The sequence below is a fragment of the Bos indicus x Bos taurus genome, chromosome 21, assembly GCF_003369695.1.
Source record: "Bos indicus x Bos taurus breed Angus x Brahman F1 hybrid chromosome 21, Bos_hybrid_MaternalHap_v2.0, whole genome shotgun sequence".
Lineage (NCBI taxonomy): Eukaryota > Metazoa > Chordata > Mammalia > Artiodactyla > Bovidae > Bos > Bos indicus x Bos taurus.
In genome coordinates, this window is record NC_040096.1 from 42,037,158 (window position 1) to 42,064,707 (window position 27,550).

A 27,550-nucleotide genomic window follows, 5' to 3' on the forward strand; every position below is an offset into this window, starting at 1 on the left:
GCTTCTCTGGTGGCTCAGATGGCAAAGAATCTGCCTGCAATGCAGGAGATCCAGGTTCAATCCCTGGGTTGGGAAGATCCCCTGGAGAAGGGAATGGCTACCTACTCCCATGGAGAGTCCCATGGACAGAGGAGCCTGGTGGGCTACTGTCCATGGGATCGCAAAGAGTCTGACACGACTTATCTACTAATACACACACATACACACACTCACACTCTCTTTAGAAGGTAAGAGGTGACCCCAGGGCATGGAGTCTTTTTGAAAAGTGAGAGCAGAGCTTGGCTGTGGCAGGTGGTTAGTGGTTTGCATAATTTAGTTTTTATGGGTTTCTATGGTGGCTCAGAGTTAGAGAATCCGTCTGCCAATGCAGGAGACAGGGGTTTGATCCCTGGCTCAGGAAGGTCCCCTGGAGAAGGAAATGGCAACCCACTCCAGTATTCTTGCATGGAAAATCCCACTGACAGAGGAGCCTCATGGGCTGTAGTCCCTGTGGTTGCAAAGAGTTGGAGAGAATTTAGCAACTAAACAACAAAGAAGGAGTAGCAGGAATAGTCTAACCATCTTAGAGAAGGATTGGGGATTTTCAGGAGATGGGGCACCACCCTCTTTGGGGCCTTTTATAATTGGCTTCCAAACTGTCATGGCACCTGTGGGTGTATATTTAGCATATGAAAATGTATTACAGCGAGCATATAGTGTGGCTGAAGGTCTACTGGAAGCTGAATCTTCTTCCACCTTGAGCCTAGTAGGTTCTAACCCGTTTTGGTCTTGTCCTCTTGTTTTTCATGGTTGTGTCATTCTTTTAACGGTTATGTCCTGCCGTCTTCCTTCCTGTCTCAATACCTTGGCTTCTCTGTTTCCTTTTTGATACATGTAAGCATTAGTACTAAATTTAGTACTAAATTTAAATTAGTACTAAATTTAGTCAGTCAGTAGAGACTTGTAGAGGATTTTCTATTATTATTCTTAGTTCCATCGTCTTGGAAGCAGAGGAAATTAACTTCTTGTGATCTCCCTCCCTACCCTCTTTATTCTTATGTGATAATGTGTACCAGCAGCTATCTAGGTGTGTATATATATATGCAAAATCCACTCCTACCACAGCAAATTTTAGAGCAGGTTTTCAGTTTTGTTTTAACCCATGATGCCAAGGGCTCACTTGTAGACAAGCATAGTTTTCTTCTAGAAGACAGGACAGATAGATGATAAATAGATTCTCCCTAACATTTTGAAGGAAACTTAATGATCTAGTGATGATAAAATTGAGCTTGCAATCTTCTATTGCAAGCACCCACTTCATTGTTTTCTTGTTTCTTGAAAACATAAACTTAGAAAACTAAGTTATTTTACTTGACAGGTATTTTTAGAAGATTAATTTGAAACCTGGGACCTAACCCTTTCAAGTTACTTTAAAACCAATCTTAATATAAATGAGAGCAAGGACAAAGAATCTTAGAATGTTTTTTGTTTTAATTGCCATTATTATTATTTTATGGTAGCATTTAGTTTTGTAGGTGTCATGGAAAAGATATGGAAAAGAGGTGATAGTTATAATATTAGCAGACCCATAGATAATAGTTAACAGTTATCTAGATTTGTTAGGTTTGAAAATCTTTTTATCCATAGTGAATTTACTCCTATTTTCAATTTAACTGGATTCTTTTGTTTGTGGTTTAAAAAGGAGTTAAATTGGGTCAGAATTTCTCATTGAATGTTCTACCTTTTTAAAGCTACTGACTGACCTGAATTTAGTACCAGTGCTTCAGTTCAGTTCAGTCGCTCAGTCGTGTCCAACTCTTTGCGACCCCATGAATCGCAGTGTGCCAGGCCTCCCTGTCCATCACCAACTCCTGGAGTTCACTCAGACTCATGTCCGTCGAGTCGGTGATGACATCCAGCCAGTGCTGACATACATCAAAAAGGTAACAGAGGAGAGAAAGGTATGAAGACCAGTAGGAAGAGAGGAAAGTGAGAGAGGGACAGAGGGAAGGAGGGAGGAGAGGGAAGGACGGAAGAAGGTTAATCAGAAATGTTACATTTGCCTTATGACCCAGCAATCCCACTGCTGGGCATACACACTGAGAAAACCAGAAGGGAAAGAGACACATGTACCCCAATGTTCATCGCAGCACTGTTTATAATAGCCAGGACATGGAAGCAACCTAGATGTCCATCAGCAGATGAATGGATAAGAAAGCTGTGGTACATATACACAATGGAGTATTACTCAGCCATGAAAAAGAATACATTTGAATCAGTTCTAATGAGGCGGATGAAACTGGAGCCTATTATACAGAGTGAAGTAAGCCAGAAGGAAAAACACCAATACAGTATACTAACGCATATATATGGAATTTAGAAAGATGGTAACAATAACCCTGTGTACGGGACAGCAAAAGAGACACTGATGTATAGAACAGTCTTATGGACTCTGTGGGAGAGGGAGAGGGTGGGAAGATTTGGGAGAATGGCATTGAAACATGTAAAATATCATGTATGAAACGAGATGCCAGTCCAGGTTCGATGCACGATACTGGATGCTTGGGGCTAGTGCACTGGGATGATCCAGAGGGATGGTATGGGGAGGCAGGAGGGAGGAGGGTTCAGGATGGGGAACACATGTATACCTGTGGCGGATTCATTTTGATATTTGGCAAAACTAATACAATTATGTAAAGTTTAAAAAAAAAAAAAAAAAAAAGAACCTGGATAAACTAGGCTTCCACAGCCAGCTCTGTGGAGAAATCAGAATCTCTAAACACATGCCATCCTAAATCACCCAAAGAAACATCTAGACTTTTCCTGATTATATCTCTGTACCACTTGAATTCCTTCTGGGTCCTGGCACTCTGCTAAGGATTTTATTTACAGTTTTCACTGACTCCTCATAGTAACCGTATAAGGTGGTCTTCGGAGAAGGCAGTGGCACCCCACTCCAGTACTCTTGCCTGGAAAATCCCATGGACGGAGGAGCCTGGTAGGCTGCAGTCCACAGGGTCGCTAAGAGTCGGACACGACTGAGCAACTTCACTTTCACTTTTCACTTTCACGCATTGGAGAAGGAAATGGCAACCCACTACAGTGTTCTTGCCTGGAGAATCCCAGGGACAGGGGAGCCTGGTGGGCTGCCGTCTATGGGGTCGCACAGAGTCGGACACGACTGAAGTGACTTAGCAGCAGCAGCAGCAAGGTGGTCTTACACCTACTTTTGATGAGAAAGCTAGAAACTAACATTCAAAATGATTTTTTTAAGTATTAAACCTAGTTTTTATATATCACTATTCTATTAAAGGTAATGTATTCTTCCTCCTTTTTCATTTATTTTATGGCAAACCGAGAGATAGATAGTAATCTCGAGTCCCTTAGCTTCTGTGAGTCACAGAGGGATATTAAATAATTTCCTTACAACTGCCATTTGAGTCAAAGTTAGGGGCATAAATTTGAGTGTACCTTATTTTGTCAATTTATGGGAACCAGACAGGTTTAAAAAGTAATTTTGTGTCTGGAAATAGGTAGATAACAGAAAATGAGAGATTGTTTAGTGTTAAAAAGTTTTGAGAGTTTAAGGAATTTTATCTTGCCAGCATACAGGGAGAGAACTGAGTGAGTTGTATGTCCTGGGGAAACAGAACTCAAAAGCACGTGTTAGTATTAGCATTCTGTTTGCTTGTATATGAGAAAAACCAGTAACAAATTGATTTAATCTGTGAAAGGAGAAAGAGCAGGGAGGTGGTAGGGGGAGAAGAAAAAAAGACCTATTTAGAGATAGTGAATTTTGTTTGTCTTTCTTTGTTAATCTGCTGATTAACTGTCAGCTAGTGAAGAGACCAATTAGATATTCTGCTCTTGGGCAACTGCATAAATCATCAAAGAAAATGGTTTTGGTTGTTTATGAATTCTCTGGAAGACTTTGGGTGTTCTACTGTGACTTGCACATAAGAGGTTGCCTCTGTATTATGTCTGCCACTATCCTCATTAGCATTTCCATGCCAGATTTGCATCAGAATTCCTCACTTGCTTTAATTATGGTCTTGTTTCCATGATTTTCTCCCCTCATTTTGTATTCTTTGGTGTGTTAGATAGTCTTTCCAAAAGTTAATGCTCCATCTTCCTGGGGTTATGTTTGCTGTTGTAAACCATTATTTTAACATTGTGTGCATGTAATTTGTTAGTTCTCAGATAAAAAAATCTTAGTCTGTTTGTGACTGTATGGGAGATCTGAACCACAATGTTTAAAGTATGTGCAGTGGATTTCTTTGGTCAGTTATCTGAAAGAGATTAGTAAACCAACAAAAAATATTTACACCTAGGAGTTTATGTTCTTTTACCTTACTGTTGCTTTAAAAGTTTAGGTTGTGATTTTGAAATATTTTACAAATTAGCTTCTCTGTAGTTAGACTTACTGTTGCTGTGCACTTTCTCTTTGATGAAGAGTGGGGGAATCTTATGGTAAATTCTGTTTTCTTACAGTCAAAGGCTGTTGGTTTGTTAGATGTGGATGTGTATGGCCCTTCAATTCCAAAGATGATGAATCTGAAAGGCAATCCAGAATTATCACAGAGTAAGTAAAGAAGAGATAAAGAGTATGACAATATAGTTACACTTTTATTTAGTACCTGTGGGGTGTCAGGCATTGTGCCATATACCGTGTATACTTACATGCACTGCAATATAAGGTATGGAGCCAGACTGTCTGGGTTTGAATTCTGGCTCTGTCACTGATTAACAGTGTAGCTTTGAATGACTTGTTCAACCTCTTTGTGCCTCAGTGCCCCCATGTCTAAAATAGGGTTAAACAATTGTACTTACTGGATAGAATTGCTATATTTAATTGCTTAACTACAAAATTGCTGTAAGTGTAGTGCATATGAAGCCCAGTGCTTGGCACACTGTACATGGTCAAATTTAGCTCATCATCGTCTTCGTATATAAAATGTGTGGATGTATGGGGGTGTTTGAATAGAAAGTATCTAATGTATTTGTTAGAAGAGCTGAAAATTATTTTCTCTAATCAGATTTTTGTTATATTTATTTTAAATTGTTTTTGAAAAAATTAATTTCTCTCCCGAGCCTTCACTGCCATCAATAATAGGACAGAGTAATTTTTTGAATAAATCTTTAATATTTATAGCTGTTGTTATTACATTTTCTTACAAAACTATTAAATATAAAGCTTTAAGAACAAGGAAATTCTATGCTCAAAAAGAGAAAAATTGAAACAACTGGTAACTTTCCTTGAAAAATAGTTTTGCATGAAGACACTTTATTAAAATTTATTTGTAACTATATTCTGAAAGAGATGGGAATACCAGACCACCTTACCTGCCTCTTGAGAAATCTGTATGCAGGTCAGGAAGCAACAGGTAGAACTGGACATGGAACAACAGACTGGTTCCAAACAGGAAAAGGAGTATGTCAAGGCTGTATATTGTCACCCTGCTTATTTAACTTATATACAGAGTACATCATGAGAAACGCTGGACTGGAAGAAGCACAAGCTGGAATCAAGATTGCCGGGAGAAATATCAATAACCTCAGATATGCAGATGACACCACCCTTATGGCAGAAAGTGAAGACGAACTAAAAAGCCTCTTGATGAAGGTGAAAGTGGAGAGTGAGAAAGTTGGCTTAAAGCTCAACATTCAGAAAACGAAGATCATGGCATCTGGTCCCATCACTTCATGGGAAATAGATGGGGAAACAGTGGAAACAGTGTCAGACTTTATTTTTGGGGGCTCCAAAATCACTGCAGATGGTGACTGCCGCCATGAAATTAAAAGACGCTTACTCCTTGGAAGGAAAGTTATGACCAACCTAGAAAGCATATTCAAAAGCAGAGACATTACTTTGCCAACAAAGGTTCGTCTAGTCAAGGCTATGGTTTTTCCTGTGGTCATGTATGGATGTGAGTGTTGGACTGTGAAGAAGGCTGAGTGCCAAAGAATTGATGCTTTTGAACTGTGGTGTTGGAGAAGAGTCTTGAGAGTCCCTTGGACTGCAAGGAGATCGAACCAGTCCATTCTGAAGGAGATCAGCCCTGGGATTTCTTTGAAAGGAATGATGCTAAAGCTGAAATTCCAGTACTTTGGCCACCTCATGCAAAGAGTTGACTCATTGGAAAAGACTCTGATGCTGGGAGGGATTGGTGGCAGGAGGAGAAGGGGACGACAGAGGATGAGATGGCTGGATGGCATCACTGACTCGATGGACATGAGTCTGGGTGAACTCCGGGAGTTGGTGATGGACAGGGAGGCCTGGCGTGCTGCGATTCATGGGGTTGCAAAGAGTCGGACACGACTGAGTGACTGAACTGAACTGAACTGATAGTAAGCGTATGAAATTGAATAATTTCTTTTATTTCTTATTGGACCTTTCATTTTCCATGAATCTAGGACAAAATGCCTGTATTTACTGAAGGGTTTTTATTGAATTTTCTGTGTACATAACAGAAGGTGTTATTTTTGTCATTGTGATTAAATGTTAGTAAGACATTATCTGCTATTTAAGGTGCCTTTGTTTGTGCTGAGATGGGCTTCCCTCACGGAGAAGGCAATGGCACCCCACTCCAGTACTCTTGCCTGGAAAATCCCATGGACGGAGGAGCCTGGTAGGCTGGAGTCCACGGGGTTGCGAAGAGTCGGACACGACTGACCGACTTCACTTTCACTTTTCACTTTCATGCACTGGAGAAGGAAATGGCAACCCATTCCAGTGTTCTTGCCTGGAGAATCCCAGGGACAGCGGAGCCTGGTGGTCTGCTGTCTATGGGGTCGCACAGAGTTGGACACGACTGAAGTGACTTAGCAATAGCAGCAGCAGGGCTTCCCTCATACCTCAGTCATTAGAGAATCTGCCTGTAATGCTGGAGACCCAGGTTCGATTCCTGGGTCAGAAAGGTCCCCTGGAGAAGGAAATGGCAACCCACTCCAATATTCTTGCCTGGAGAATCCCATGGACAGAGGAGCCTGGCGGGCTGCAGTCCATGGGGATCAAAAGTTGGACACAATTTAGCGACTAAACCACCACCAAGGTGGTTTTGTTCATGCTGTAGTTGTTGAAATCAGTTACAGCGTTAAGTTCTAAATAACTGCTTATCAGATAATAAGGATTCTTCCTATTATTTTGAAGGAATTTAAGGCTCTAGTGATGATAAAAGGGACCCTAGCCGTCCTACATTTCAAGCACCCACTTAAGTTGTTTTCTTGTTTTGTGAAAATATAAACTTAAAGCTAATTTATTCTAGTTTCTTTGTTCTTTGCCCTTTTAGTGGAATGCGTACTTAGTTTACAAATATGTGCCATGAGCCAAAATGTCAAACTTACACAAAGAAGTAATGGATTTGTGTACTTTAAATGATAGACTCTTTATGTCTGTCTCTTGATTAAAGTAGCATGAAAACTAGTGCGTGTAGCACATGAGTGATGGCAAAATGGAGCCCTTGGTGTCAGTTTTTCTTAGTCTGTTCAGTCTATGCCAGTATAAATACTTGAAGTGAACTTTAATTTCTTTTTTCTTGTTTTTCTGAAGCTGTACTCTTAAATTTGATGTTTGCAAATTGGCTGCCATTAAATAGACTTTCTGGTAAAAATGAGCTACTGGCAATCTTGGAAAGCCTAAAAAGAATATGTGTTGACAAGCAGATCTCAAGTCCCATAAGAAATAAACCAAACGATTGAGGCATTCACTTAGAAGAGTGTGGATTCTTGAAAGCCCATCTTATAAATTGGTTTTTGAATCTTAGATAAACCTGCTACCATTGTACTAATTGGCATCATTTTGACTTTTCTAAGTTTTTGTCATTTTAATTTATCCTGTATTACTGTTTATTAAAGAAAGCACAGTGCAGCATGAAATTATCTTATTAACGGTAAGAAAAAAGATTTGTTTTCCGTGGTTCAGATTTTGGGGAGATAGAACTGTGAGCAGAATCTTAGCTTTATAAACGTTTCCCCTGTTCTTGGACTTAGCTACACAACCATAGAGGGAGTGGGACTTCAGGATTGTATTTTTCTGTTCATTATTTAAGCAGACATATGGTAATGTAGTTTTGATCAATTTGTAAATTTTAAAACTCCATGTTAAAGTTGGCAGATTCATTCTCTTATATTTTTTATTTTTGAGGAGATTATAGAAAAACCATACTTTTTATACTTATGATATTTTAGTCTTGATCACCAAGGGAAATTTTACATTTGTTTCTAGAGAAGTGAGTTCAGTAATTGAGGAAAAATTTGTTTATAATAGTTTTGGATTTCTTAGGCTGAAAATGTTTCTATCAGCTTAAAATGACAATAGTGATTTTCTATGTTGGTTTGAAGTATGCAAAATTATGGTAATGGAAAGTCTAGCTGGTTTGTAGAGAGAGTATTGTACAAAAAACCTCACCAGGTTGACATTATAATGGCTGCAAATGACCAGTTGCTTTGGGAACCTAATGGAATTTAGAATAAAATCCATGTGTAGTTTGAGAAATTATCATCTTACTATGAGTTAACCTTTTTTTTAGTCTAAAGAACAAATACTAGTCATTTTTCTCTTTTTTAAGTTTGTAAATAACATAATATGCAGATTTCATGTTAGAGTATAGCCAAATTATACTCCTAGAAATTATTGACTAGGAAGGTTTTCACTTGAAATTGTAAGAAAATATTACATGGTAGTTGCACACAGAAATGTGTTGTTAATTCACTGATGTAATACTCTTTTTTGTTGAGGATTTTCACTAAGCTTTCTCAACTAACTTTTATTGGTAGACATCTGCTTTCTTTCACAGTTTTATGATGATGAATTCACACTTTATCACAGTTGTGAATTTATCACTACTTAGTTTTACTAAAGAATGTCTTATAGTATATTTAGCTAATAAAGTAGGAAAATTTTTAAGGCCTGTGGAGAGAGGTTACTAAAATTGAAATGTCAAGTAATTTTATTGAGGATGACACAGTTCTTATTAATAATGATTAACTATGAGACTTTTTTTAAAAGTAGGATTCACTTTTTTTTGTTGGGGGATAGATTTTCTACTCATGTCACAATATTCTGCTCTCTCTGTCTTAATAAGCATTTTCCAAGTTTATGAAATGAATGTGTGTACAGAAGAGACAGAGAAAATGTGGAAAATCAGCTTGGCAAATGACTTTTTATAATAGCAGTCATCTCCAGTAAGAGCTATCAAGAAGTGACTAAATTTTCTTAAGGTAATTTAAGTGCATAAAGAATGAGAGTGAATCCTACTTATTTCTGAAATTACCTTTTTTCTTCCAAGGCAGAGAGTTAGGGGTGTTACTGAAGTTACTGACTTGAATAATTAAATTTGGATGCAGTAGTTACAGTGAAAGTTTCTCATTTATAATTTACTTCTTCTGGTCATTGTCTTGTGGACTCTCGGGTTTAATCTGATGCTAGAGTTCCTCTGATTATCTTTGGAAAGGGTTCTGGGATGTATTGCATAATCAAGGTGTTATAGAAATGACTTTTTTCTTGCTGACTTCCTGGATTTTGTTTACAATCTGTTTTATACCTACAATATTAAATTGTTGTTGTTGTTTACTCACTGAATTGTGTCCAACTCTTTTGCAACCCCATGGGCTGTGTAGCCTACTAGGCTCCTCTGTCCTTGGGATTTCCCAGGCAAGAATACTGAAGCAAATTGCCATTTTCTTCTCCAAGGGATCTTCCCTACCCCGGGATGGAACCCACATCTCCTGCATTAGCAGGTGAATTCTTTACTGCTGAGCTACCAGGGAAGCCCAGAATATTAAGGCAAAGTGTAAATCAGGAGTTGAAGGAATCTTGAAATCTTATTAACTTAATCATGTTAATCTGTAAATCTTGTTTTGATTTACTCTGGCTTTCAGTTCAGTTCAGTTCAGTCGCTCAGTCCTGTCTGACTCTTTGTGACCCATGAATTGCAGCACGCCCGGCCTCCCTGTCCATCACCAACTCCCAGAGTTCACTGAGACTCACGTCCATCGAGTCAGTGATGCCATCCAGCCATCTCATCCTCTGTCGTCCCCTTCTCCTCCTGCCCCCAATCCCTCCCAGCATCAGGGTCTTTTCCAATGAGTCAACTGTTCGCATGAGGTGGCCAAAGTACTGGAGTTTCAGCTTTAGCATCATTCCTTCCAAAGAAATCCCAGGGCTGATCTCCTTCAGAATGGACTGGTTGGATCTTCTTGCAGTCCAGGGGACTCTCAAGAGTCTTCTCCAACACCACAGTTCAAAAGCATCCATTCTTCGGTGCTCAGCTTTCTTCACAGTCCAACTCTCACATCCATACATGACCACTGGAAAAACCATAGCCTGGACTAGATGGACGTTTGTTGGCAAAGTAATGTCTCTGCTTTTCAATATACTATCTAGGTTGGTCATAACTTTCCTTCCAAGGAGTAAGCGTCTTTTAATTTCATGGCTGCAGTCACCATCTGCAGTGAGTTTGGAGCCCCCCCAAAAAAAGTCTGACACTGTTTCCACTCTTTCCCCATCTATTTCCCATGAAGTGATGGGACCAGATGCCATGATCTTCGTTTTCTGAATGTTGAGCTTTAAGCCAACTTTTTCACTCTCCTCTTTCACTTTCATCAAGAGGCTTTTTAGTTCCTCTTCACTTTCTGCCATAAGGGTGGTGTCATCTGCATATCTGAGGTTATTGATATTTCTCCCGGCAATCTTGATTCCAGCTTGTGCTTCTTCCAGCCCAGCGTTTCTCATGATGTACTCTGCATAGAAGTTAAATAAGCAGGGTGACAATATACAGCCTTGACGTACTCCTTTTCCTGTTTGGAACCAGTCTGTTGTTCCATGTCCAGTTCTAACTGTTGCTTCCTGACCTGCATACAGATTTCTCAAGAGGCAGGTCAGGTGGTCTGGTATTCCCATCTCTTTCAGAATTTCCCACAGTTTATTGTGATCCACACAGTCAAAGGCTTTGGCATAGTCAATAAAGCAGACATAGATGTTTTTCTGGAACTCTCTTGCTTTTTCCATGATCCAGTGGATGTTGGCAATTTGATCTCTGGTTCCTCTGCCTTTTCTAAAACCAGCTTGAACATCTGGAAGTTCACGGTTCATGTATTGCTGAAGCCTGGCTTGGAGAATTTTGAGCATTACTTTAGTAGCATGTGAGACGAGTTCAATTGTGTGGTAGTTTGAGCATTCTCTGGCATTGCCTTTCTTTGGGATTGGAATGAAAACTGACCTTTTCCAGTCCTGTGGCCACTGCTGAGTTTTCCAAATTTGCTGGCATATTGAGTTCAGCACTTTCACAGCATCATCTTTCAGGATTTGAAAGAGCTCCACTGGAATTCCATCACCTCCTCTAGCATTGTTCGTAGTGATGCTTTGTAAGGCCCACTTGACTTCACATTCCAGGATGTCTGGCTCTAGGTGAGTGATCACACCATCGTGATTATCTTGGTCGTGAAGATCTTTTTTGTACAGTTGTTCTCTGTATTCTTGCCACCTCTTCTTAGTATCTTCTGCTTCTGTGAGGTCCATACCATTTCTGTCCTTTATCGAGCCCATCTTTGCATGAAATGTTCCCTTGGTATCTCTAATGTTCTTGAAGAGATCTCTAGTCTTTCCCATTCTATTTTTTACCTCTATTTCTTTGCATTGATCACTGAGGAAGGCTTTCTTATCTCTTCTTGCTATTCTTTGGAACTCTGCATTCAGATGCTTATATCTTTCCTTTTCTCCTTTGCTTTTCACTTCTCTTCACAGCTATTTGTAAGGCCTCCCCAGACAGCCATTTTGCTTTTTTGCATTTCTTTTCCATGGGGATGGTCTTGATCCCTGTCTCCTGTACAGTGTCAGGAACCTCAGATAAAGATATTTATCTTCAAAATATCTCAGAGATAAGATTCGTGTTCTTTAAAGAATCCTGTCACCTTACTTTATCAAGACAAAAGTCCACCCTTCACCTGGCTTATTGTTTCTTACACAGGTCATTGAATAGTCTGAACTAAATACTTTTTTTAGTATGGTAAAACCCTTTTCCTTTTTTCTTTGCCAGTTCTGAGCTGGAGAATAGGCAGCCTCTTTTTTGGAGTTCTACTTGTTCTGCTGCAAACCATCTTAGCCAAAGGCTGTAGCACATAAAGTCCATGAAGAATGCTTTATTTATCTAAAGAACAAACAAGTGTGTTTTAGTAGCTGTGTGTGCACAGTCAGGCACTTGTTCATATCTGACTTTTTGTGATACTGTGGACTGTAGCCCTCCAGGTTCCTCTCTCCATGGATTTCTCCCAGCAAGAATACTGGTGGTGGTTTAGTAGCTAAGTTGTGTCTGACTCTTGCGACCCCTTGGACTGTAGCGCTCTAGGCTCCTCTGTCCATGGGATTCTCCAGGCAAGAATACTGGAGTGTGTTGCAGTTTCCCTTCTCTAGGGTATCTTCCTGATCCAGAATCGATGCTGAGGCCACAGGCAGTTAAGGCAACTGGAAAGCCGCCATTGAGGCATGTGCAGTCCTAAATAATATGATTCTTAGACTTCCCCAGTGGCTCAGACGGTAAAGCGTCTGCCTACAACGTGGGAGAACTGGGTTCGATCCCTGGGTTGGGAAGATCTCCTGGAGAAGGAAAATGCAACCCACTCCAGTATTCTTGCCTGGAAAATCCCATGGACAGAGGAATCTGGTGGGCTACAATCCATGGGGTCGCAAAGATCGACACAACTGAGCGACATTTACTTTACTTTACTTACTCATATCTATTTCACCGTGGAGAAGAGTGGTTCTCAGAAAGAATTAGGGCTGAAGTCAGGGGACTTGAAGGTATGGTTTTTCCAGTGGTCACGTATGGATGTGAGAGTTGGACTATAAAGAAAACTGAGTGCTGGAGAATTGATGCTTTTGAACTGTGGTGTTGGAGAAGACTCTTGAGAGTCCCTTGGGCTGCAAGGAGATCTAACCAGTCCATCCTAAATTAAATCAGTCCTGAATATTCATTGGAAGGACTGATGTTGAAGCTGAAACTCCAATACTTTGTCTACCTGATACGAAGAACTGAGTCATTTGAAAAGACCCTGATGCTGGGAAAGATTGAAGGCCGGAGGAGAAGGGGATGACAGAGGATGAGATGGTTGGATGGCATCACCAACTCAATGGACATGAGTTTGAGTAAACTACAGGAGTTGGTGATGGACAGGGAGGCCTGGCATGCTGCAGTCCATGGGGTCCCAAAGAGTCAGACAGCACTGAGCGACTGAACTGAACTCAATATGAAAGAGAAGTTAATTACTACCCTTCCCTGGATCTGATTGCTGATAATTTATCAGACTAAAGACACATTCTGTGAATTCAGGACAATGGAGTGGGATGTTTACTGAAAACAGGACTGAGGTCTCAGAGTTCTGCACTGGCTCCCTAGTAATTTCTACTTCAGTTCATATTCTCTTTTCTAGTCTAACCCCAGATAGACTAGATGTTTTGTTTTTTGTTTTTCCCCTTATTTCCTAATCTTTGATCATTTTTAGTATTTCTCAACATTATCAGGACATTTTCAGTATCTTCTCTGAAATGAGAAAAATTAAAAGAAACTTACTATTATTAGGTATTGTGGAGGGATAGCTTGCAATTTTGTTTGTAATACTCTAGTTTTTATGTATGTATTCTCTGAATTTTTGCTTTTTAGAACAGAACACATTATTGCTGATTCATAGTTACTTTAATAATTCAGTGAGTACTTTAGAAACCTTTAAGGAATATTTTAACAAAACATATGCTCCCCCCTCCTCCTTTTTTTTTCTTTTTGAGCTAACAGAAAGTAAAGCATTTAAGACGGAAAAAGAGTTTGGTGAAAGCAGAACGTAAAATGAGTTTTGATGTGGAAGATAAGGGAAATAATTCATCCATGAATTGGGGATTCTAGGGCAAAAGGCAAGAGGCCATTAATGATGAAATTATACTAAGAGGCATGGAAAGTTTTGATGGTCTGGATTTGGAGGCTAGCAAGAGAGAAGAGAAATTAGACATGCTATCCCTGGTGGCTCAGCTGGTTAAGAATTCGTCTGCAATGTGGGAGACCTGGGTTTGATCCCTGGGTTGGGAAGATCCCTTGGAGAAGGGACTCACTTTAGTATTCTGGCCTGGAGAATTCCATGCACTGTGTAATTCATAGGGTTGCAAAAGCGTTGGACATGACAGACCGACTTTCACACACACACAAAAATAATGAAATGAGGCATCTTTTTCATTTTCTTTCTGCACTTCCACCCAGGATTTTGTCTATGTGGCATGCATCTATATAGGGTAATGCATTGAAATGCCATCTTGTTCTTTAAGATTGGATAGATTTTGTATACCCATGTTCATAGCGTATCCACAGTAGATAAAATGCAGAAGCTACCCACGTGTCCATCAGCGAATGAATTTAAATGTGGTATATACATACAATGTAGTATTAGTCAGCCTTAAAGAGATAATTCTGACATAACCTGAAACATGGATGAATCATGAGGATGTTATGCTAAATGAAGTAAAACCAGTCATAAAAAGAGAAATAGTATATGATTCCCCTTACGTAAGGTACTTAGTGTAGTCAGTTTTATAAGCACAGAAAGTAGAATGGTAGTTGCCAGGAGCTGGGGGGAAAGGGAAATGGGGAATTATTGTTTGGTAGGTATAGAGTTTCAGATTTTTAAGATGAAAAGAATTATGGAGAGGGATGGTAGTGATGGTTGGACAACATTATATTTAATATCACTCTTTTGTATACTTAATGATGATAAATTTTATGTTATGAATGTTTTACCACCATTACAAAAGGGAAAAAACTGGGTATATTTTTTGACAGTATTAACTGTACTAGGCTTAACAGTATAGGGTTTCTTCAGTATGTCTGTGGTCTCAACCCAGTGAATCAACTTGCTCTGTAAAAGAGCGATCATTATAGAACTGGAAGAAAATAGAATAGTGAGGCTTATTTGGCAGACTTCGTAAGCTTAGCTGTAAACTTTCTCTGTTGTTCAGTTTGGAAACTTCACTAGTATGCAAGTTGTTATGAATTATAGCCAAAAATTACATTTTTCTGTCACAAAAAGTGACAGGGCTTATTATATTTTAAATTCTTATTGTTATTGCTACCTGTATTACCATTTGTAACATTATCAATGTTATAAACACCTCTGTGATTTGGTCCCTGCCTTCTTTTTACTTCTACTGCCTCAGTTCCAATAACCTTGTTCTGTTATTCAGCAAATACCAGTCTCAGTGGCCTGTGTTTCTCAAAAATGCCAGCACAGAAGTGCTGAGGACCCTCACATAGTATATTCTCTCTCCCTGAGACACCTTACATTTCTAGTGTCTTCCACCCCGCCTCCACAACTAATTTCTACTATCAAGTCTCAATTTTAATGATTCTTCTTCTATGACTCCTTCTCTCACTCCTTACTCTCCTTACTGCAATTGCAAGGGTAAGTTATCTGCTTAATTTTTTCAATCTCCTCTACCGGACAGTAGAATATCCACAAAGCTGAGGCTTTCTGGCTCAGTTTCACTTACACTTGGTTATATAATAGACGCTCAGTCAATCTTAGTTGAATAAAAGAAGTTTTCTGTTAGATTTCTTGTATATTAGATGCATACTTTATTTTCTACTTTGGGTATGTGAGTAACTTAATTTGCAATCATAATATATATATATAATTTTTTTAATGAATAATGTAGACTGTTTTAAGGTATTTTCTTAGCCATTAGTCTTTGTGGTAGATGAATGATTCTTACACCACTTTTTTCCATTTTTCGGAAAAGAGAAAGGACCTATATGGTTAGTAATTTGACATTTGAGAATTATGTTACATGGAGTGAAATGGCCGTTCACATTGTTTCAGTGTGTAGGACACTGCCACTCTTGCCTCATGTTTTAACTTAAATGTTGAGTATGGCTCTGGTTAGCTATAAGAGGTGGAGGGTTGTGGGGCCTGAATTTGGGCCATGATGAAAAGGACAGAGTTCACAGTCCCTGCTCTGAGACAGAACAGCCTGGGAAAAGAAGAGGAACTGGAACCTCAGCATGCATCATCCTACTTTTCCTCAGACTGCCTTCATTGCCAGGCTAAAATAGTGCATGGACAACGATTATTATGTGAATGTATTAGTATAAAGATGTTATTTGAGACTGTTTATTCTGGAACTTGTTATTTGTAATAGGTTTGGAGACATGGTGAGTGAGGAAGCAGTGACAGTAAGTTTTGATTTTATTCTGCTGTCACTGAGGTATTTCAATTAAGGAAAGGAAAGCAGAAATAGCAGCTTGCAGTTTGATGGGCTTTGGGATCTCCCTTGCAATATTACAAACCACAGACTTTTCTTGGAAAAACTGGGTTCCCCAGAAAGCAGAGCCCTGCACACTAATAATTTATTAGAGAGTAAAACTGGACTGAGGAAGGAGAAAAGGAGGGAGAGCCAATATGAAAATGTGCTGTCAAAAATGACTAGAGATGTTTTTGATTGTCGTAACTGGGGGGAAATGTAGTGGGTAGACACCAGAGATGCTGCTAGATATCCTGCAATGCACATATCCTGTAATGCATAAAGCACAATAATAATAAATTATTGGTGGTGGTTTAGTCACTAAGTGTGTATGACTCTTGTGACCCCATGGACTATAGCCCACCAGGCTCTTCTGTCCATGGAATTCTCCAGGCAAGAATTACTGGAGTGGGTTGCCATTTCCTTCTCCAGGGGATGGGATTGAATCTGGGTCTCCTGCATTGCAGGCAAATTCTTTATCAACTGAGCCACTAGGGAAGTCAATAAATTATTATCTGGTCCGAAATGTCACTTCTGCTGGAGTTGAGAATTCCTGATTTAGATAATGTAACCCAAAAGAATTTCAGAGAGATTGCAGTACTGTATAGGGCTGAGAATAGAATTTTGGGGAAATAACCTAAGGTGATCAGAGAAAGACTGACAAGGAGTGACCAGAGAACCAAGAAGAAGGCAGGAAGAAATGGCATCCTGGAAGCCAAGGGGGAGCCTTAGGATGAAGTGGTCAACATTTTTTGGCTTCCCTGGTGGCTCAGAAGGTAAAGCATCTGCCTGCAATGTGGGAGACCTAGTTTCAATCCCTGGTCAGGAAGATCCCCCGGAGAAGGAAATGGCAACCCACTCCAGTACTTTTGCCTTGACAATCCCATGGACGGAGGAGCCTGGTAGGCTGCAGTCCATGGGTTGCAAGTCCATGGGGTTGCATGGGGTCAGCATTTTTAGAGAGGCTAATTTAGATAAGTATTAAAAATTATGTATTTTAAATTTGATAATATTTCTGTTTTCAGTTTATGAAACTACTGTTTTATAAATGTGCACAACTTGTGTTGTGCTTCTTGAAGAAATGTATTTTATAAAATATTTACATTTGGCCTCTGGGAAATCAATCATTTGGAAACTGAGCATGACTAAAATGGTACTATGCTGTGCTCCAGGGGAAAAAGATGAGTAAGATGTAAACTCTATTCTTGAGGCGCTTACAGTGGGAGAGACGGGAAATGTCAGCATGCAATATAACATATGAAGAGGTATGATCAGAGAACCATGGAGAGGACCTTCTAATCTTCCTGTGATGTAGTACATACAGCCAGCCCTGGATCCTGAGAAGGCTTGAAAGAGCAAAAGACTTAGGCATATTGAAAACAAATAATGGAAAGATTATGTTATTTTTTAATTTCAGTGTTAAAAATGGCCATTGGGAGTATGGGTGATATGTTCTGCCATGAGCAGTATGTATGGGATGTTTCACTTATAAATCGCAATGTAGACTACCACCTTCTGTCTCCACCCCAACACAGCCCTTTGTTTAGAATGTGCCTGAGGCTTGTCTCATTTCTGTGCCGTTTCTCTTTCCTCTCTACCCACTTCTGTTTCTTTGTAATTCCAAGCAGAGATAGGAAATGGTAGTTATAACTGAGGGCTGTGGGGAGTTGGGAATTTTTCTGGAGAATCTATAAGTTTATCCTAGAGTTGGCTTTTCCTCTTGTCTATCCGTTTCCTCCAAAATAAATGATAGTCATCTCCTTACATCCTAACCCTGGGTGTAACCAGAAGTGAAGTGAGATTTTTTCCTCACAAATTTGTGTTTTTTAATTTTTAATATTTAGATTATAAACTGTTTACTTATCTTCATATTCTTCTGAGTGTTGGTCACAAAGAGTGGGACGTGACTGAGCGACTGAGCACAACGCACAGCACACACTATAGTAGTTCTCAAACCTTCTGGTCTGTGGGGCCTTTTATGCTCTTAAAAATGATTGAGGATCCCACACAGCTTTTGCTAATGTGTGTGCTGTGCTTAGTCGCTCAGTCATATCCGATTCTTTGCAACCCCATGGCCTGTAGCCTGCCATGCTCTTCTGTCCATGGGGATTCTCCAGGCAAAAACACTGGAGTGGGTTGCCATGCCCTCCTCCAGGGGAATCTTCCCAACCCCCAGGGATCGAAAGGTCCCCTGCATTGCAGGTAGATTCTTTACCATCTGAGCCACCAGGGAAGCCCAAGAATACTGGAGTGGGTAGCCTATCCCTTCTCCAGGGGATCTTCCTGACCCAGCAATTAAACTGGGGTTTCCTGCATTGCAGGTGGATTCTTTACCAGCTGAGCTACACAGGAGGTTATATTTACTGATATTTATCAAATTAGAGTTAAGACTGAGAAATTAAAAAAAAAAACTTTATTAATTCATTAAAAGTAACATCAAGCTCATACTTATTAACATAAATAACATTTTAATGAAAAGTATTTTCTGAAGTAAAACATCAGTGAGAAAAGTAGCATTGTTTTATACTTTTGTAAATCATTTATATGTCTGACCTGATAGAAAACTGCTTGACTTTCATAACTCGTTTTTCGTTCCGTCTGTTGCAATATTTTGGCTGAAATATATGAGGAAATTCCAGTCTCACACAGACATGTAGTTAGAAAAAGAGAATGATATTTTAGTAGTTATTTCAAATAAGTGTCGGTTTTCTTTGATGCTACACCGAAATTTGACAAGTAATAGTTTCATTTTAAAGTTTATGTTATTGAAGTATAGTTGATTTATAATGTGTTTCTACTGTACATCAAAGTGATTCAGATATATTTGTGTGCGTGTGTTGTGTGTATACATATACACTTTCCATTAGGGCTTCTCACAGGATATTGAATAGAGTTCCTTGTGCTCGACAGTGGGACCTTGCTGTTTATCAGTTCTATGTATGATAGTTTGTTAATCCCAAATTTCCATTCCTTCCCTCCCTACCCTTCTTCCCCTTGGCAACCACAGGTTTGTCATCTATGTGGTCTTTAAGTTTGTCTTTCAGGTAAAAATGGTGGTCCATGAAAAATATGGCCAGTTAGCTTACAGCTCAAACAATTATACAAGTGCTTTCCCTTGGCAATTGTAATTGTGTGCTGCAGAGATGCTTTATATGTATTTTCTGTGTTGTCACACAGAATTTTAAAAAGATGTGTACTCAAGGGTCAAGATTTAATAAGTAAATTTCACTACTTCACCCAGGGCTGGCCTTTATTTTTACTGCAGTCCATGGTGGGGGAGAGTCTGATGACTGCTAGTACATTTGGTGCAATTGCCTTGATTTGTGCTAAGGCATCATTAGTTTCTAGTACCCGTCATCGCCTTTGGACCATCAGTGCAAAAGTTGACTGAGTGGAAGGCCAAATGATATCTTAGTACTTTTATGAACATAGTCTTCCCCTCGTGGATCATCTGAAAGGTTTTCTGGGATCTCTAGAGGACCAGAGAGTGTGCTTGGAGACCTACTTGTTTAGTAGGACATTCTTCAACCCGACGTCAGAATTCTTGGTTTCTGGTTTAGTAATGCTTGTTATGGATTTCAGGAAATTATTGACCTCATTTTTTTCTTCCTTTTTTAAAGTAATGTGGAAATGAGTGCTTTGCAAATGAATTAGTTTGTGTCAGAAGTCTGGAAATATTATTTAAATGTGGCTCTTTATAAAGAAGTCCTGTAGATTTGCACTGGGACTTTTCTCTCCATTTATTTTGTTTATACCTGGACTCGATAACCTATTTTTTAAAAATTTCTAATTAATTTTTCAAAAATATAATACTTGAATATGATCTTTATCAATGCAGACACTGCAGTCATGTTAGAATGTAGGCTATAAGATACAAAAGATGTCCTCAAAGCTGCTTATAATCTGATTAATATACACTCAGAAATAGCAATATAATATATTTTATGCTATTACATGATTGCTTTGGAGAATATAGGAGACTAGAGAGGGCAAGGAGAAGTAGAAAATGTCTTTGTGAATTTGATAGAATTAAACTGGACCTTAATGGAAACGGAAATGATAATGAGCCAAGAAGCCCAGAGAATACATCATACTTCACAGTGAAGCTTTTCCCCTCCCAAATAGCCATTCAGTTTCCCCTTGCATTCCTTCTTCCCTTTCTGTGGTTTGGGACACAGTTTTTCTTACACTTCTCAATTTTGGACCACTCTGAGGCCTATGATTTGTGCTGCTGTTAAGACAGTGTGCTGTGGTGGAAAGATATTAGGCTTTGGGATCTCACTAATGCAACCCCCATTTCTGATGTCACCATTTACTGCCCATGGGCAAGGTCTACAACTTTGAAGGCTGTATAAAAAATAAGTAAGAAAATAAATTTAAAGGTTCCTAGTAAATGCTCACTGCCTTTCACTGTTATTACAAGTAGTTGATAGTGACAGAGGATGCATCAATTAAGATGATAGCATCAGTTGGTAAAGAATCTGCCTGCAATGCGGAAGATCCTGGTTCGATTCCTGGGTCAGGAAGACTTGCTGGAAAAGGGATAGGCTACTCACTGCAGTATTCTTGGGCTTCCCTGGTGGCTCAGCTGGTAAAGAATCTACCTGCAATGCGGGAGACTTGGGCTTGATCCCTGGGTTGGGAAGATCTTCTGGAGAAGGGAATGGCTACCCACTCCAGTATTCTGGCCAGGAGAATTCCATGCACTGTATGGTCCATGGGATTGCAAAGAGCCGGACACAACTGAGCAACTTTCATGCTGTGATGAAATTTATCTGTTAGACTGGGATAGCAAAAGGCTTATTACAAGGGAGGTAGAATACAGAATTGTTACCGTGGATTTCACAGTCTGAGAGACTTGGAGTCGGATCTTGACTGCAGGCTATGCTATTACCTTCATTTACTTTGAGCAAGTTGACTTATCTTCTCCAAGCCTTAGTTTATTTATATAATAAATGGGAATGGTTTTAGGAAAATAGTCAGCTTCGATTGTCATGGATATCTTGACATACATTGCCCAGTTCAAGAGGTCTAACCATGTAAAAGAGACTAAAATATTTACTGTCTGGTTCTTTACAAAAAAAGTTTGCCAGTTCCTGTTACATATAATTAAGTTATTTGGAATCAGTTTGATTCTTTGAGGATAACTTTTAAACTTAGAGTGGGTCCAGAACAGACTTCAGTCCAGGGCTAATTTACCCCAATACTACTGTGATGACTTCCAGAGGACTCTACCGTGTATTGGTAAATCTTTCCTCTCTGGCTGGTGGGAACATAGCAAATGTTCCCAGCCATATGTGATCTTGGGAAATTGTACAGTTTGCGGCTTCCTGCTGATTCTTTCCTTGGTCCCGGGGAATTTCCTCTTACTCATGTGCAGATGAATACTCAACAGCGACTCCTCGGGTCCCCTGTGCAGTTCTCTGCAGTGCTCTGTGTTGCTTCCTCCTCTCTGATATTCTGCCCCATAAATACTTGCTGCCTTTGCTTCACTTAACTCTTGATTATTTTTTTCTCTATTCACCATGTTACTGGGCTTTGTTTGAATTCCCCCTTCCTGTGCCACAGTCTGGAAAGTCCTTCAAGGGCACTGAACTGGGGCAGTCGTAGCCCTCATCTTCTGCTTTCCCTTCTTTCAAGGATTGTGGGCTTCCTTCCTGTTGTCCTGTGTCTGAAAATGTGTGGTTTTTCCATGTGTGTGTGTGTTGGTGGGGTGGGGTGCTGAGGCTGGGGGTATTTATAGGGTAAATACTGCTGTTAGTTTTTATTGCCAGAAGCAAAGATATGTTCATAGCTTTTCTTTTTCCTTCCTGTGTACTCTTCAGGAAGTCAGATGAGTCCACAATTTTACAATCAGCTTTTTTTTTTTTTTTTTGTAGCAGTTAAGTTCCATAGCCATTTGTATTAATCTGGATTCTTTAGAGAAACAGAGCCAATAGGAGATACAGATAGATAGATGGATAATAGGGAATTGACTTATGTGGTTAAGAAGGCCAAGAAGTCCCAAGATGTGCAGTCAGCAAGCTGGAGACCCAGAAGAGCTGATGGTATAGTTTCAGTCCAAGTCCACACATTTGAGAACTAGGAGAGCTGATGATGTGAATTCCAGTCTGAGTCTGGAGGCAGGAGAAGACTGATGTTCCAGCTTGAGGACTGGCAGAGAGAAGATATTCTCCCTAACTCTGCGTTTTTATTCTATTGAGGCCTTCAGTGGATTGGATGAGGCCCACCTACATTGCCCTCAGGGGCTTCCCTGATAGCTCAGCTGGTAAAGAATCTGCCTGCAGTGCAGGAGACCCCAGTTCGATTCCTGGGTTGGGAAAATCTGCTGGAGAAGGGATAGGCTACCCACTCCAATATTTTTGGGCTTCCCTTGTGGCTCAGCTAGTAAAGAATCCAGCTGCAATGCAGGAGACCTGGGTTTGATCCCTCGATCCCTGGGTTGGGAAGATCCCCCAGAGAAGGGAAAGGCTACCATCCAATATGCTGGCCTAGAGAATCCCACAGACTGTATGTATAGTGCATGGGGTTGCAAAGAGTTGGACACGACTAAACAACTTTCACTTCACTTCACCTAAACTGGGGAGGGTAATCTGCTTTATTCAGTCTGTTGATTCAAATATTAATCCCACCCAGAAGCACCCTCACAGGCACACCCAGAATAATGTTAAACCAAATATCTGTGTACCCTGCGATTCTGGCTAATTGCCATAAAATTATATATCACACCACAGTATCTCCCAGTTTGCCCTTCGTCTGATTTGTATAATCATTAATCTTTATAACATTAAATGCATTACCTTTGGCCCCATTTTCTCTCACTGTGGAGATTATTCCTGAGTTTCTAGAGTAATCTCAATCTCATTTCAAAGAAAAGCTGTGATAAACTTAGTGTATTAAGAAGCAGAGACAACACTTTGCAGACAAAGGTCCATATAGTCAAAGCTATGGTTTTTCCAGTAGTCATGTACAGATGTGAGAGCTGGACCATAAAGAAGGCTGAGAGCTGAAGAGTCAATACTTTCAATCTCTGGTGCTAAAGAATATTCTTGAGAGTCCCTTGGACAGCAGGGAGATCAAACCAATCAATCCTAAAGGAAATCAACCATGAATATTTATTGGAAGGACTGATGCAGAAGCTGAAGCTCCAATACTTTGGCCACCTGATGCGAAGAGCCAACTAATAATTGGAAAAGACCCTGATGCTGAGAAAGATTGGCAGGAGGAAAAGGGGGCGACAGAGGATGAGATGGATGGATGGCATCACTGACTCAATGGACATGAGTTTGAGCAAACTCCAGAAGAAAATGAAGGACAGGGAAGCCTGGCATGCTACAATCCATGGGATTGCAAAGAGTCAGACATGACTGAATGACTAAACAACAGCAAAATCAACATTTCAAGCAGCTGTTCCCTGGGATCACTTTTCACCAAAAACACAGAAGTGTGCTTTTCAAATTATTTGAAAGGGACTGTTTGTAAATCTGTAGAAGTGGTGTGGGAGGGAAAACCACAATAGGTAGGATAATAACTGTTGATAACAGTGGAAGTAGTAACTGTTGATAGTGGCTACTACTTCTAGGCCTGAAGAGGTTAGAGGAGGGAGCATGTTAAGCCTGGAAGGAGACTGTTCTTGTAGAGATGGCTGCTTTGGGAGAAGCATTGGCACTCGGTAGAGGTACCCAGCGGAGAAGGCAATGGCACCCCACTCCAGTACTCTTGCCTGGAAAATCCCATTGGCAGAGGAACCTGGTAGGCTGCAGTCCATGGGGGTCGAGAAGAGTCATACACAACTGAGCGACTTCACTTTCACTTTTCACTTTCATGCATTGGAGAAGGAAATGGCAACCCACTCCAGTGTTCTTGCCTGGAGAATCCCAGGGACGGGGGAGCCTGGTGGGCTGCTGTCTATGGGGTCGCATAGAGTCGGACATGACTGAAGCGACTTAGCAGCAGCAGCAGCAGCAGCAGCAGCAGAGGTACCCAGCCAGCTTAAGATCATCCTACAGAGGGAAAGTCAGGAAATGAAATGCCATAACCACTCCCCGCTTCCTCTTTCTGCTCTGCTTTTGATGTGGTCTATGGAAAAACAAAGAAAAGCAATGCCAAAGAATGCTCAAACTACCACACAATGCACTCATCTCACACGCTAGTAAAGTAATGCTCAAAATTCTCCAAGCCAGGCTTCAGCAATATGTGAACCATGAACTTTCAGATGTTCAAGCTGGTTTTAGAAAAGGCAGAGGAACCAGAGATCACATTGCCAACATCTGCTGTATCATTGAAAAAGCAGGAGAGTTCCAGAAAAATGTCTATTTCTGCTTTATTGACTATGCCAAAGCCTTTGACTGTGTGGATCACAATAAACTGTGGAAAATTCTGAAAGAGTCGGGAATACCAGACCACCTGACCTGCCTCTTGAGAAATCTGTATGCAGGTCAGGAAGCAACAGTTAGAACTGGATATGGAACAACAGACTGGTTCCAAATAGGAAAAGGAGTACGTCAAGGCTGTATATTGTCACCCAGTTTATTTAAGTTATATGCAGAGTACATCATGAGAAACGCTGGGCTGGAAGAAGCACAAGCTGGAATCAAGATTGCCGGGAGAAATGTCAATAACCTCAGATATGCAGATGACACCACCCTTATGGCAGAAAGTGAAGAAGAACTAAAGAGCCTGTTGATGAGGGTGAAAAAGAGGAGAGTGAGTAAGCTGGCTTAAAATTCAACATTCAAAAAACTAAGATCAGGGAAGCTGATCCTATCACTTCATGGGAAATAGATGGGGAAACAGTGGGGAAACAGTGGAAACAGTGGCTGACTTTATTTTCTTGGGTGCCAAAATAACTGCAGATGGTGACTTCAGCCATGAAATTAAAAGACACTTGCTCCTTGGAAGAGAAGCTATGACCAACCTGAGACTGTGTTAAAAAGCAGAGACTTTACTTTGCCGACAAAGGTCCATTGAGTGAAGGCTATGGTTTTTCCAGTAGTCATGTATGGATGTGAGAGTTGGACTATAGAGAAAGCTGAGCACCAAAAAATTGATGCTTTTGAACTATGGTGTTGGAGAAGACTCTTGAGAGTCCCTTGGACTGCAAGGAGATCCAACCAGTCTATGCTAAAGGAAATCAGTCCTGAATAGTCATTGGAAGGACTGATGCTGAAGCTGAAGCTCCAATACTTTGGCTACCTGATGCAAAGAAGCAACTCATTGGAAAAGACTCGGATGCTGGGAAAGATTGAAGGCAGGACGACAGAGGATGAGATGGTTGGATGGCATCACTGACTTGATGGACATGAGTTTTAGCAAGCTCTGTAAGTTGGTGATGGGCAGGGAGGCCTGGCATGCTGCAGTCCATGGGGTTGCAAAGAGTCAGACAGGACTGAGTGACTGAAGTGAACTGAACTTTATGGTAAATAAGACTGTATAAGTAGCCAGCTGTGGAAATCAAGTAATCAATAATGGTAGACATGTAAGCTTCTATTTTAAAGAGTTGATTTCTGTCATAATTTTTGATTATCATTTGTAAAAGCAACAGCAATAAATTAAAATTTCTCTGTTGTGTTTCTCCTGCCAATAAAATGAATGTAGCATTGTGGCATTGAGCCAGATGAGAAAGATGAGGAAAGAAGGCAGAATCCAATCAGTCACTAATGATATTGGTTGAATCTGAGTATAGTATACAGACTGTTGTTGTTTGGTCACTAGGTCGTGTTGAACTCTTGCAACCCAGTGGACTATAACCCACCAGGTTCCTCTGTCCGTGGAATTCTCCAGGCGAGAATACTGGAGTGGGTTGCCATTCCGTTCTCCAAGGGATCTTCCCATGAGACACTATTGAACTTGTGTCTCCTGCATTGGCGGGTGGGTTCTTTACCAGCACACCACCATACAGACTGTTACCAAATCAAACAGGCAACTAAGTGATATGTTGGGAGGTTGCTTAAAAAAATTGAAGAAGCATGATATATTGAGGTGTAAGAAAAACCATTGGCCTGAAAAGCCCTAGAACTATTAAAACAACAAAAACAACACGACAAAACTTAGCGTGCTTGCCAAGCAGAACTCTCCTGGAAGAAGACCCTAGGTTCTGTGACCCTGTTTGATGCTGACTGATAAACTGTACTCCTAAACCGTATCGTGGTAAATGTGCTGTCTTATGGAACAAATCACATCTATTAGTATTAACATTTTTGTGTTGTTTAAGAAAAAGTTTTAGAATCATTGTGGTACTATATATGTGTATTTGTTTTTAAAGGTGTTGGAAGCATTTAAGAGAATTAAACATATTAGAGAATCTCATGTTAGCTTTGTAATTTTAATTTGAAATGTTTCATTGATATTAAACATATGTTATGTATTAATTAGTATTTTTTTTGATCGTGGGTGAAAGGAAACACAACACAATGTTGGCTTAAACAAGGTAGTTTATTTCTCTTTCACATAAGAATTTGGATGCATCCATACAGGCCTGATAAGACAGTTTTATTCCACAAGGTGTTCAGGAACCAGGGTTTTGTTTTTTTTCCCCCCAGTTTGCTGCTACAGTACATTTAGGAAGATTTTAACTTGAAAGTATTAAAATAATTTGGTTAAGTTTCTAAAGTGTTAGAGCATTCAAGATACTTGGATTTGTTTCATTTATTATTTCTGTTTATTAAATTTACAAGAGTTACTTGGGTATTTAGAGTGATTTTGGTAGTTGGTAAGGCTACCCTGTCAGGCATTTGTAAGATTTGAGAGTGTCAGGTTTATTTGATTTCTAAATATAGTTTTAAATATTTTAGACAACTTAATTTACCTAACTATAATTGGAGATAATGAGGAGATAACATGCTGTGCACCTGGAGTTGAGACTGCTGACATTAGTTCTTTAAATGCTTTTGAGTGTACATTTTATATTGTCAAGGGGGAGTAAATAATTGCTTTAATATTTGCATATCTTTCATGAGACTGACAAGCTTAGCTCTTTGCTATTAGGAGACTCAGTCAGTTGTGCCCAACTCTTTTGTGACTCATTGGACTATAGCCTGCCATGCTCCTCTGTCCGTGGGATTTCCCAGGCAGGTATACTGGAATGTGTTGCCATTTCCTTCTCCAGAGGATCTTCCCAACCCAGGGGTTGAACCCATGTCTCCTGCATTGGCAAGTGGATTCTTTACCACTGAGCAACTAGGGAAGGCCCTTGGTATATGGTAGATGCTCACTAATGTGTTGAATGAGAGAGTGAATGGAAAGAAATCTCTTTAAGTGGTGAGTGTTCATTGATACCTTAAAATAAAACTCATTTTT

The 27,550-nt window shown here is 40.0% G+C and overlaps 1 protein-coding gene across 4 annotated transcripts in view; it reads left to right on the top strand.

Moving 5' to 3' along the window:
- Window positions 1–27,550, top strand: part of NUBPL (nucleotide binding protein like) — a 408,788-nt gene that overhangs the window by 49,707 nt on the left and 331,531 nt on the right. For all 4 annotated transcript variants that reach the window (XM_027520975.1, XM_027520977.1, XM_027520976.1 and 1 more), the window contains exon 4: window positions 4,471–4,561. In XM_027520975.1, the coding sequence (XP_027376776.1) occupies window positions 4,471–4,561 (91 nt within the window). The remainder of the gene's footprint in view (window positions 1–4,470; window positions 4,562–27,550) is intronic.